The 13,425-nt window shown below is 39.6% G+C and overlaps 1 protein-coding gene across 4 annotated transcripts in view; it reads left to right on the plus strand.

The window, feature by feature from the left end:
- Window positions 1–13,425, plus strand: part of LOC145344864 (kinase D-interacting substrate of 220 kDa-like) — a 135,451-nt gene that overhangs the window by 39,934 nt on the left and 82,092 nt on the right. For all 4 annotated transcript variants that reach the window (XM_080192120.1, XM_080192121.1, XM_080192122.1 and 1 more), the window contains exons 5-7: window positions 3,913–4,011; window positions 9,068–9,169; window positions 11,534–11,632. In XM_080192120.1, coding sequence (XP_080048246.1) covers window positions 3,913–4,011; window positions 9,068–9,169; window positions 11,534–11,632 — 300 coding nt within the window. The remainder of the gene's footprint in view (window positions 1–3,912; window positions 4,012–9,067; window positions 9,170–11,533; window positions 11,633–13,425) is intronic.

Consider the following 13,425-nt stretch of genomic DNA (forward strand, 5'->3'; position numbering starts at 1 on the left):
TTATCCAGAAGCATACAAGGTAAGATGAAGCAGAAAAAGAAAGCTTATACCAGTCACAAGAATCTTAGCATTGTAAAAAGCCTAGAGGAGTATAGAAAGTAATAAAACAAAATAAAAATGAAATTAGGAAAACGAGATGATATAAAAAATATTAAGGTATTCAAAATGCACTATCTATAGTGGCGGGATTCAAACCCAGGTCCCCAGAGCATTACTGTAGGTCTTTAGATTACTAGACCAGTGACAATAACAGTACACCACTGCCTCCCCACTGGAACCTTACCTGTATGTAGTGAGAATTCAATGCAATTCAAGTCAATGGCCCAGGTTTTCCAATAGCTAGAACTGAAGCTGTTGGTGCTCAGCATTATTTGGTGGAAGTCAGATGTTGGCATTTTTGAATTTCAGACACAGTAAGACATGGGAACCTGTGTTATCTGATTCCCTCTGGATTTTCTGCCCGTGTCACCATTCTCTGGTGAACACTAGCTGAAAATTGTCCCCAAGGAGTATTTTACCATAGGGCAGTTCAAAGAAAATAGGTATGCCTCAATTTTTTTTTAAATTAGAGATGTGCCATGACATATTAAAGTTTGGGAATTACTGCTGCACTATAAGATTGGTCTTGTCAGCTATCTTGTAACAAGGGACCCAGTCATTTGCTTAACATGTAAGCTTGACGCAGAAATGGAACACTTTGCAGCAAAGCTGTAGGACAGTTGCTATTGTGATCAGATCATTGTTCGCTGTGTATTGCACAAACTCTCAAATAGGCCAATGGCCTCTATTTACATACTTAAAGTTACCTGATCTACCTTCAAATTACCCGGAAAGGCAAAGTATCTTAATTTGATCAATGGGTTAAACACGCCATTTCATGCTGCTTTTATGCAGCGAATATGCAAGTGGTATTTTCCACTAATAGGATGCTGCCATCAGTCCAAAAAGATGTTCTGCTTACTGCAGAATTGAGCAATGTCATTAATGAATTTCAGTGTGGTGTTGCCAGGCTGTATGTAGGTCATACGTCCTGGCAATTGAACGTTCCTTTGTTTGTTCATAATATGCAGGATTCAGACCATCCACAACCAGTCTGCTTTGCAAAACCCAAAACAAAACTACAGTTTGATGTGATTCCATGATTGGGCAACACTTGCTTAACAATCCTGAATGTGATTGTAGCTACACAATCAATTTAAGACAATTAACTGAGTTAATAAAGTGGTTCATTTATGCTTGCTAGACATATCTTCATACACAGGGACCGGTTCTCTGTAAATAAAAGGAATGTGTTCAAGCTTTACAGTTTTTTAATTATACAGGAGCTTGGAGAGCCTTGATTTCCCTGTTGCTTTCTCCATAGCAACACCCCAGCTAATCAGTCCAGCACCCTCTATTCATGTGGAGAAATTCGGCCTGATCAGTTACTGGCCCATTATCTCTTGATCATCAGCAAAGTGATGGAAATGCGTTGTTGATAATGACACCTATTCAGCAATAACCTACTCACTGACAATCCAGTTGGGTTCTGAAAGGGAAGTCAGCTCCTGATGTAATTACAGCCTTAGTCCAAACAGGGCCAAAAGGGCTGAACTCGAGATGAGGTGAGCATGACTGCTGTTGACATCAAGACAACATTTAACCGAAAGTGGTATCCAGGAGTCCAAGCAAAACTGGACTCAGTGGGAATTGGGAGTGAGAAAACTCTCCTCAGGTTGGAGTCATACTTGTACAAAGGAAGATGATTGTAGTGTTGGAGGTCAATCATCTCAGCCTCAGGACATCACTGCAGTAGTTCCTCAGGGTAGTGTCCTGGACCCAGTCAACTTCAGCTGCTTCATCAGGAATAAGGGCAGGCCACCAATTATTTTCATATGTTCGTATGACCTTTCTTCCCATCGTAAGGTCAGAAGTGTGCAATCATCAGCAATGTTCAGCACTATTTGTGATCTTTGGATATTGAAGCAGTTCATGCCCATAAGCAACAAGATCTTGACAGCATTCAGGCTTGATAAGTGGCAAGTAATATTTGTGGCACACAAATTCCAGGCAATCACTATTTCCAACAAGAGAGAATCTAGATATCACCCCTTGACATTCAATAGCATTACCATTGCTGAATCCCCCACTATCAAAATCTTGGGGGTTACCATTGACCAGAAACTGAACTAGTCCAGCCATATAAATACAGTGGCTACAAAGACAAGTCAGAGGCTGGAAATGCTGTGTTAAAGTAGCTTGCCTCCTGATTTCCTAAAGCCTATTCACCATTCACAAAGCATATCGCAGGAATGTATTGGAACACTCCACTTGCTTGGAATAGTGCAGGCCCAACGACATTTTAAAAAGCTCAAAACTGTCCAGGACAGAGCAGCTTGTTTGATTAGCACCTCATCCACCATCTTTAGCAATTATTCCCATCATCATCAGTGCTCAGTGGTAGGAGTAAGTGCATTCAGCAACTAACAAAGACTCTTGATAGCACTTTCAAACTCATGACCTCTACCATCTGGAAGGGAAGGGCAACAAGCACATGGGAACACCATCACCTGCAAGTTTCCCTTCATATCATACACCATCCAGTCCAATTTTGCCAGTTCCTTCACTGATACAGATTAAAAATCATGGAACTCCTTTCCTGACAACACTGCAGATGTGCCTACACCAAATGGACTGCAGCACTTCAAGAAGACAACTCACCCCAATTTCTCAAAGACAATTGGGGATGAGCAATAAAACTGCTGGCCGGGATAATAAAATGCTGGCCCAGCCAGCAATGCCCATGTCCCGTGAAAGAAAAAAAGTTGTGAATTGCCAGTCGATTGTTTTTAACTATCAATTGGGACAAGCATTTCTTTTTAATAACCTCATGGGCTCTGAAGATTAACAAAGGGATTTTATTTCTTTACATGTAATTGGAAGTATATAGGTATGGCAGTAATAAAAAATGATCCTTGCTATTTGCATGTAATGCACAATGAAGAAAATTGAAATTGGTGCTTTTGTAGGAATTGTTTTTAATATAACTTTTATAGTGCAATTTTTTCGCCTAATCTTTAAACTAATGGGGGTAACATATTGGTCAGCAAGTAAACTGCAGCAAAGTGTGATTGGGGTATAAACTCTTTTTGTGGTTCCTAGAATTAGAATTCCAAATTCAGTTAAGCTAATGTGAAGTAATAATAGTATGTTGAGACTGAATTCCTTCTCGGAAAGAGAACAGTCTGCTTCTGGCTGATGTTCTACACAGACTTATGATTATCTGTTTTAATGGATGCTTTTGAACCAGTCATTTGTGTGTCTGCCTTCTAAGTCAAGGGAAGTGTTAAGGAAAGTAAGGAAGGGAAGAAGTGAAAAATGTCATGCCCTGAAAGGACGTTACTTACTTGGACATTTTATAATGTAGCTGTGAAATGTTTTCCATTGGCTTAAATACAAAACCTAATTATGTTTTCAGTTTGTACTGGCAAGTTATATCCTACAAGTGTAGAATATGTTTGTAATTAAACAAGCGAAGTATCTTGAGTTCCTTCTAAAAATAGAATAATTTAATGTAAAAAAAAAGGCGAGCGTAAAACAGAACTGCTTTTTAAGGAGAATGCTGCAGCCTGTTTTTCAGATGAAGTCTGTGTAGAGTAAAAGTTGAATTGGGCAAATGCTTTTGATGATTTTAACAGAATCTGTGGTTAGTTTGTAGGTGAAGTAATAGATGCATGGGAAATTTAATGTTGAATTCATTCTTTGCTCAATGATGTGGATATTTTTCCGAACCTTTGCTGAAACGATTAAGAATTATTTGATACCAGAGACTTGCCTGCAACATGTTGTTTTTGTTATCGTTTTTATGAGGGGGTGGGGGGAGGGGGATTCTTTTTAAAAAAGCCGATAACTTTTTTATTTTGGATGTTGCAGGGTGGCTGGACTGCCCTTATGTGGGCAGCGTACAAAGGTCATACAGAAATTTCACGATTACTTCTTGAGAAAGGTGCAAATCCAAATATTACTGGACAGGTGAGCAATTTATTTCTGAATTACGTTGGGACAGAATTTATTCAATATTTATAGATTTATTGCATTCAATAATAGCTTTTTCGTTTGATATATATATGCTTTTCAGCCAATTTGATTTTGATCTCCACCTGTTACTTTATGCTCAGCTAAATTAAATACACATTCTAATGCCACCTAAAAAAGATCAGTCTGAAATTTGTGTTGCGATCCCAATTGGAACCCTGGATCAGAAGACCATAGGACTTTACTTTTTTTTGGTAAACAGGCTCAGGACTGTCAGTTTGTTTGTAACACCAAAAAAAGCCTTTATTATACAGGAGTATAATAGAATACTCCTTCAGTCCCACTATTTTCACGAATGTAAACAGATTTCAAGGATATCACAGGTTATACAATCTATCTTGTGCTATAATATTCTTAATAAAACAGTCCCTGCAACCCAACAGACTGACAACATCACAGTCTGAAACCCAGTGGCAGATGCCACTCAGTCAGTCCTGTGCAGGTTTCTCAAATTTCCTCCATTTGGTTGTCATGCAAGTGATTCCAAACTCCACACTCAAAAAATCTTGGTTTAGTGTCTTCTTTCAGACCATGCTTTTCCTCAACTGTTTTAGGTTTAAGGCAGCACATGCACCAGTCTGGGAACACCCACTACAGTTCCCCTCCAAACCACAAAACATCCTAACTTGGAACTATGGGGGCAATTCTCCCAAAAGCACTGAATTAGTGGGAAACCTGTTCTAGATTACGACTGCTTTGCCAGTTCAACTTCTCACCTTGAATCTCCCCACCATGTGCACTGCAGAGATCCCTTTAATAAGTGAAACTTATTAAATCGGAGGGGGGGGGGTGTGTGTGTGTGGCGGGACCTATTCACACTGGAGTCTGACAGTTCTGGAACTCTGCGCATGCGCAGTAGCCCTCATCTGTTAGACTTCCCTCTCTCTATTGCTGGCTAGCCTGGACCCCATAGTGCTGCTCCTCCAGCAGCACACCCCCCCCCCATCCCTCTCACCACCCATGGCCCGATCGTAGACCCCACAACAATTCCCAGGCCAGCCCTGTGCCCCCCTCCCAAGCAGTGGCAATCTGCAGAAGTATTCCTGGCGGAGTGGGAACTTCAGTTGGGACCAGTAAGTTCCCAATAATGACATTTAAAATACATTTAGAATTTTTTAAAAAAAGATTCAAATGACTTGCCTGTCTTCCACAAGAACACAAGAAATAGGAGCAGGAGTAGGCCATCTAGCCCTTCGAGCCTGCCCCACCATTCAATAAGATCATGGCTGATCTGTCGTGGCTCAGTTCCACATTCCCGCCCTCTCCCCATAACCCTTAATCCCCTCTCTTATCAAAAACCCATCAACCCGCGTCTTAAAAATGTTTAGCGAGGTAGCCTCCACCACTTCAACGGGCAGAGAATTCCAGAGATTCACCACCCTTTGAGTGAAGAAGTTCTTCCTCAACTCCGTTCTAAACCGCACCCCCCCTTTATCTTGAGGCTGTGCCCCCTAGTCCTACTGTCCTTTCTGAGCGGGAAGAGTCTCTCCACCTCTATCCTATCCATCCCATTCATCATCTTATATGTCTTAATGAGATCTCCCCTCATTCTTCTAAACTCTTAGCGAGTACAAGCCTAGTTTATTCAGCCTCTCCTCATAGCTCAACCTCCTCAACTCCGGCATCAGCCTAGTAAACCTCTCTGCACTCCCTCCAAGGCCAAAATATCCTTGCGTAAGTACGGCGCCCAAAACTGCACACAGTACTCCAGCTGCGGCCTCACCAATGCCCTATACAGCCGCAGCAAGACCTCCCTACTTTTATATTCAATCCCCCTCGCTATGAAGGCCAGCATCCCATTAGCCTTCCTGACCATCTGCTGTACCTGCAAGCTGGGTTTTTGCGACTCATGCACAAGGACCCCGAGGTCCCTCTGCACTGTCACCTGCTGCAGTTTTTCGCCACGTAAGTAATAATCCTTCCTACCATTATTCCTACCAAAGTGGACCACCTCGCACTTGCCAACATTAAATTCCATTTGCCATTTCCTGGCCCATTCGCCCAGCCTATCTAGATCCTTCTGCAGACTCTCCACACCCTCCGCGCAATTTGCCATTCCACCAATCTTGGTGTCATCAGCAAATTTCGACACCATACACTCAGTTCCCTCCCCCAGATCATCTATATAAATGGTAAATAGCTGAGGCCCCAGCACCGACCCCGGGGCACTCCACTGGTCACCAACTGCCAATCCGAATAGCACCCATTGACCCCCACTCTCTGCCTCCTATTTGACAACCAACCCTCTATCCACGCTAACACCCTACCCCCAACTCCATGCCCCCTTACCTTCTGCAGTAACCTCTTGTGAGGCACCTTGTCAAACGCCTTCTGAAAATCAAGAAAGACCACCTCCACCGGCTCTCCTCTATCCACCGCCCTAGACACATCCTCATAGAACTCCAGTAAATTCGTCAGACACGACTTCCCCTTAACGAAACCGTGCTGCATCCGCTCTATCAAGCAATTCCCCTCAAGGTGCCTCACTATTTCCTCCTTGATGACGGATTCCCACCGGTTTCCAGCGTGGTCTGGTCTCCAACTGTTCTCCAGCTCAGATACGTACATGCGTTCCTGGCGCACGCGCAAATCCCGGAACAAGGCTGGCGATGCACATCTTCCACCCTGACCTGCCAGAAAAATTGCAGGTCGGGAAGGGAGAGTCACTCACCATGTTACTGTTCCTTCACTGTTGCTGGATCAAAATCTTGGAACTCACATCCTGCCAGGTATACTACACTACATGGACTTCTGGGATTCAAGAAAGCATCACAGCGCCATCTTTTCAAGGAAATTAGGAATTGCAAATAAATGCTGGCCTCCTGTGAACAAATAAATAAACATCTGATTATAACTAATTTCTCTATATTCACTTGATAGAAATATGGTAAAGTTTTTTTTTTATATGTTCCTAGTTTAATTTTACCGTGTTTGTTCAGCCTACTTTGAAGAAATTAAATATGAATACCACAAACATGTACTTCACCCAAATCACAAGATCATGCCATTATGATTTCCCTAAGCTATGGTATCATACAAGTGAATAGATGTAAAGAAACGTGACTCAACTCCCATAAAAACAATATGTTTGGAGGGCACAACTGAATGGTGAATGCCAGAAGATATCCAAGACATATGAATTTTGAGAGGCACTATGCTTCGTGAAGCTTATCATTATAGAATCAGGTTTATTTTGATTTTTACATCTGCTATCCTGTCTAACATGCTATCCTAATCATTTATTGTGTTGTATTTAAATAAACTTATTTGTACCCAAATTTTGCGTCAGCAATGAACATAAGAAATAGGAGTTGAATTAGGTATGATATATGATCCATCGAGCCAGCTCTACCATTCAAAAAACTCATGCCTGATCTTGTACCTCTACTCCACCTTCTCACAATATCCTCCCTTAATTCCGTTAATACCCCAAAATGCATTATCTTTGCTGTGAATGGTTGAACGTTCATGGTTCTGGGGCAGTGAATTCCAAAGTTTCACAACGCTCTGACTGAAGAAATTCTTTCTCATCCTTGTTCCTAAAATGGCAGACGCTTTATTCAGAAGTTGTGATTGACCTTGTGTTCAAGATTCCCCGGTCAAGAAAAATCTTAACGTTAACCTGTCCAGCCCCTTAAGCATTTTGTCTGTTTCGATGAGGTCACCTCTCATTCTTCTAAAATGCAGTGGATACAGGCCTAGTCTACTTGATCGCTGCTCAGAATAATCATAGTAAAAAGTCTGACAACACCAGGTTTTAGTCCAACCGATTTATTTGATATTTATTTGGACTAAAACCTGGTGCTGTCAGACTTTTTACTGTGTTTACCCCAGTCCAACGCCAGCACATCCACATCAGAATAATCATCTCATCTCAGGAGCTAGTCCAGTGCACCTCCCTCTTGGGCAAGTATATCTGTGTTTAGAAATGGACGCCTGAGCCACACTGTATTCTAAATGTGGCTTATCAATGACCTGTATAACTGTAACAAGTTTCCTTTACCCTTGGTACCCCAAGCACTTTGCAACAAAAGCTAACACAGCATTTGTCATCTTAATTGTTTGAAGTATCTACATAGTAACTGTGTCTGATTCAAGTACAGGACTCCCAGGCACTTCTTGGATGCAAGCATTTTCCATCCTTTCTCCAGTCAAAATGTATTTGCCTTTATGTTTCTAACCAAAGTGGATAACTTCACACGTCACCACATTGTATTCCATCTGCTATGTTCTTACCTGCTCACTCAATATGTTTATATCCTTCTGAGGTTTAATCTGTGTCTTATCTCGCACTTTTCCCATCTAACTTTTATTGTTAACAGAATTGAATATGTTACGCTTAGTCCCTCAGCTATGTCAACAATATAGATTGTAAATAGCTGAGGCTGAAGTTCTGATTCTTGCAGCACAGCATTTGTTATATCTTGTCAATCTGAAATTATCAGATTTATTCCTAATCTTATTTCCATTCCATCAACCAATGCAAATATAATTTAAAAAAAAAATAATTTTATAAGACTGTTGGCTGGGCCAACATTTATTGCTTGTTTCTAACTTCCCTCCACATTGCTGTGGATCACATTTCCCATGGCAGGATTTGAATCTGGGCCCCTGGCCTTGCTCTGGTCTCTGCATTACTAGTGAAGTGACGATCTGTGCCATTATATAGCAAAATATAGATACATCAATTCCTTAATCCAATGAGTACTAATGTGTAATAACTTTCCCCTCTTTTTCTCTCGCGCTCTCGCTCTTGTGCGCTCTCTTGCGATATTTTTCTAAACAATTTTGTATCTAGGCATGAATAGACACTAGATATTGCTGTCAATTTCACAAGTAGTAACAGTGAGCATTGACAACAATAAAAGCTGGCTGTATTTAACAGTATATTTTAAATACTTTATGATATTCGTCTTTTGCATGTTTACTACTTCTTGTAATACCTTTAATATGCTGCGATAATTGATTTAATGAAGTTTCACATTTTCATCAGCAATATAGTGTTTACCCCATTATTTGGGCAGCTGGACGAGGTCATCATGAAATTGTTGAACTTCTGCTGCGACATGGAGCCAAAGTCAATTGTTCTGATAAAGTAAGTATGTAATAGATTACACATAATAAGATATCCTACCACTAACTTTTGCATTGAAATGTAACAAAATGTATTCTTTGATAAATTCAGATTAACAGATTTATGTTAGGTTTTTTAAGATACCTGCTTCAAGGAGACATTTGCGCCCAAATGGAAAAGGAAGTAGTCTTCTAATCAGTGTAATTCTTGGTAAGATGTTGAGGTTTATAGTTTGTATTTCTGTTGATAACCAGTACAGTGTGTCACATTCTAGGATAAAGGTTAACTAAGATGGTACGGAAATTTTCAGTTTTATATGGGTGAATTTCCTGGGCAGCAGCATGATGGCCCTGAGAGGGGCATGGTGACATCAAACTATGCCAGAGTGAGACATAGTTTGAGTGAGGAGTTGAAAGTTTGGTTCAGGTGGGAATCCAATGCTTGGGAAAAGAGGTGTGCCCAGCCTCCAATGGTTGGTGAGTTTCCTCCTTTATCTCCAAGCTGGGTGAGTGCAACTTTCTATTATTTTATCTGTATAAATTATTAACTCATTGACTAACTAAATAAATAAAACTGGACAGAATGGTGAGGATGTCCCAAACATCTATATCTGCAGCTTGGGCAACTTCGGCTCTGAGTTACTGTGCTAATATCTGAGTTGCAGAGCATCAGGAAGGGGAGAGTTATCAGAAAGCTTTGTTTCAGGTAGCAGTCAACCTGCTTAAGTTAGGCAGAATTTCAAAGTTGGATGTCAGTCAGGGACAGGAAAATGTGACTGCAAGTTGGGCAGGTAAGTGGAACTTCAGCCGTTGGCTTTGTCCAACGGCTTTGTGGTGCTTGCTGTTTGATGAGGAGAAGGACTTCCGGATGGTTGACTGGACTGACCATGGCACCATAGTGAAGTATGGGAGGAACGAAGAGGAATATGATAGTGATAGGAGACTGCGTAGTCAGATGTATAAAATACTGTTCACTGCAGTTAAGGATTAATCCAGAAAATTGTGTTGCCTACCCAGTGCCATGGCTCACGATATCGATTTAAGGGTTGGAAGGGAACTTGCAAAGGGGAGGATAGGATTTCCCATGTATAGGGAAGGATAGGATTTCCCTTACATGGTCTTTTCATTCAATTCATTAATTTGGATTATAAATAGTTGAGGCCCAGCAATGATTCCTGAGGTGTTTCAGATTTCCAAGCTGAAAACAGCCCATTTATCCAGGCTCTGTTTCTGGTTAGCCAATCATCTTATCCAGGCTGATTGGCTACCCCCAATACCATGAGCTCATATATGCAGTAATTTTTTACGTGGCACCTTATTGGAGAACTTTTGAAGATCCAAATATAGTACATCTACTGTTTCTCCTTTATCTACTCTGCATTTTACGTCCTCAAAGAGCTCTATTAAATTTCATAAAATTATCTCTGGGTTATATGGCACCCCATCTCATCTCGTTTCAGCCCCTCAGCTCTTCTAAGGGATGAATTCCCATACCTTTCCTTCAAGAATTTATCAACTTCCTTGTAAACAGGGTTCAACCTGTGCAGTGTTCTACACAATGGCATACTTTTTTCTGGACACCTCTTAACACTCAGCACCCATCAGTCTTAATAGTGTGGATCTACCAGATCAGCCTATAGTTTCACATGATCTGGCCAACTCTGGGCATTTAATCATTCCGAAGTAAAAAAAAAAGCAGTAGCAGCAATCCTAAATGTGCTTTCTGACTACTCAGAAATCCAACTTCCCAACTGCTTTCTGCTGATTGCTTTCTCTCTTTGTGTTATGCAGCTTCTGTATATTAACTCTTGTCATTCTGAATCTCAGATAATTGCTTATTTAATTGGAAGGTGAATTGTTTTAATGATTTTAAACTAGAAGCAAAATTTTTAAGTTGACTGCAAAAATAGTGAATAAGTAATTTAATATTGAAAGTTATTTTTCACTTTCATTTAAGTTCAGAATATTATTAGATTTATCAATTACTTATTGCCAAAGTCTTACCCACATAATTCTTGCGAAGTATTGATCTTAATAGAACCTCTGCCAGAACGGGATGTGGAACTGGGAATGAGATTTTTTTTCCTTAGAGTTATTGACTGAATTTCTGAAAATAATACACAGTTGTTTATATTTAATTACTTTGAATCTTCTGTTTATCTGTTATTTATATTGATTTGTGTATGAAGGGATTCAAATTATAACTTCAGGGAGGCAGTGCAATCGGAACTGAGGATTGTCACAAATATAACTTATCAAATGTTGAGCATGTCTTCAAAAAACATGTTTCTGTTTTGTCTATGAATTACAGAACCTATAGAAGTAACAGGTCATGAGAAGATAAATTATGTTTGCATAACGTTTATTTTGACATTGTTTTTTCCAGTATGGAACAACTCCATTGATATGGGCTGCCAGAAAAGGTCACCTTCAGTGTGTGAAGCATTTGTTGGAAATGGGTGCTGATGTTGATCAAGAAGGAGCTGTACGTATCTGCAACTATTTTATTCCCCTGACTAATATATGCTTAAACGAACCTTGAATTATTACAGAGAATTAAAAATTTTTGTACGTTTAACATTTTATGATAATGTAATGAACTGTGTTGATGGGAACGGCCAATGGTAAAAGTTGATTGTAATAGAGAATGACCTTTCTAAAGAGACTCAAAGATTGAATGTACCAGCAATGAAGCTAATCCACAGCTCTTGAGCAAGATTAACATGGAAGTCCATGGTTTCCAATGCCATCTCAGGGAGAGACAATGGATTGTACTTGAATTTTGTATGGGCAAAAAGAATCTTTCAATGCACAAGTTTTTTTTGGAATTGCCTCAAAGTATTGAGTTGAAAATGAGTGCTAAATGCTTCTTTTTGCCCCAAATTAAGAATTACTTAATGTAGCATAGCTGTAATGATTTGATATTCAGGACTTGATGTTATGAGGCCTTGCAATTTGTTTCTCTGATGTAGATTTGAAGTGATAAAATGCAAACACTGCAATATTCAGTATGGCAGATCAAGTGAAATAGCGAGTATTTCATTAAATTCTGCAATGAATATTACTGAATGTAACAAAGAACAGTCTATTTAATTCTTCAACTTGTCTATTTCCTCTCTTATGGTATCATTAAAAATAGTTCTTTAAAAGAGTCTGGATAGCTTGAGCCACTTTAGATTTATAATGTTTTGGTACCTGTGGTTATGAATATCTATCCAAGTCTTAATCTTGATTTTCAGATGTTTGGGCTCATGCACTTCCCTCCCACTCAGTTTTGTTTTCCTTTATCACCTGACCCCTACACCCTTTCCCTTTTCTCCTTGATTTATTTTGGTGAGGCTGCCTGTCTCAATTCTGTTTCACTGGTGTTCAAATGGTTACGCAAAGTTGTATTTATGTAGTAAAAAGTGACTTTTCTTTGGCTGAGAAATCATCTGGGTGTATGACCTTTATTCTTTAGTGTGTAGTGTACAGACGTGTAAATAATATTTAACAGTAAATATAGTTATTCGCGCAATCTTCTTCTGGGAGGGTTTGATGTAGTTGCTGTACACTATCTCAAGCACTGATCGAAACAGTCTACATAATAAAGCTTCATAAATCCAGTCTGTGCCTGTTGAAGTCTTTCTTAGTCCCTCCTAGTACTCAGTCCCTTGTTCAAATTTGAAAATAACCATTCCTACTGAATTAGGTTTGTTGCAACATGCAACAATTTATAAGCCTATGATTTGCCTACTGCTGCTCTGGCATCATATTCCATATATTTTTCCAAGTGTCCAGTAACTACTGGAATTTGCTTTGGGAATTTCTTCTATTTACTATTATCTCTATTTGGACCCTTTTATGTCACCTGATTAATAAGAAAAATCAAACAAAGCTAGCTGTGGCAATGGCCTTGGTTAACTTTTCATCTCTCTAAATGTGGCTTTATCTTGACAGAGTAGAATTTAAATAATCATCTCAAGTGGATTCAATAAGATTTCAGCTTTGAAATTATTTGCCTAGACTACTCTCTCTTGAGTGAAGAATTTGTATCTAATGTACAGGGAATAAATCACTATTTAATTGAAATATGTTCTTTTAACTCTTTGTCTGAAAAATTTACATATGCTTTCAATGATGCCTGATTCTGACATTTTCAATATACAACCTTCATTCACATTTGGTGAAGATAGTTTCAACCAGTTTGGGAGAGAGGTGGGAAAGTTAGAAGATTGAAGATGAGCGCATTTTTTTAAACTCATCAACTCATGTTTCATATACTAAAATCATGAGCTT

The sequence above is a fragment of the Carcharhinus amblyrhynchos genome, chromosome 7 (assembly GCF_965287045.1).
Source record: "Carcharhinus amblyrhynchos chromosome 7, sCarAmb.v2.hapA, whole genome shotgun sequence".
Lineage (NCBI taxonomy): Eukaryota > Metazoa > Chordata > Chondrichthyes > Carcharhiniformes > Carcharhinidae > Carcharhinus > Carcharhinus amblyrhynchos.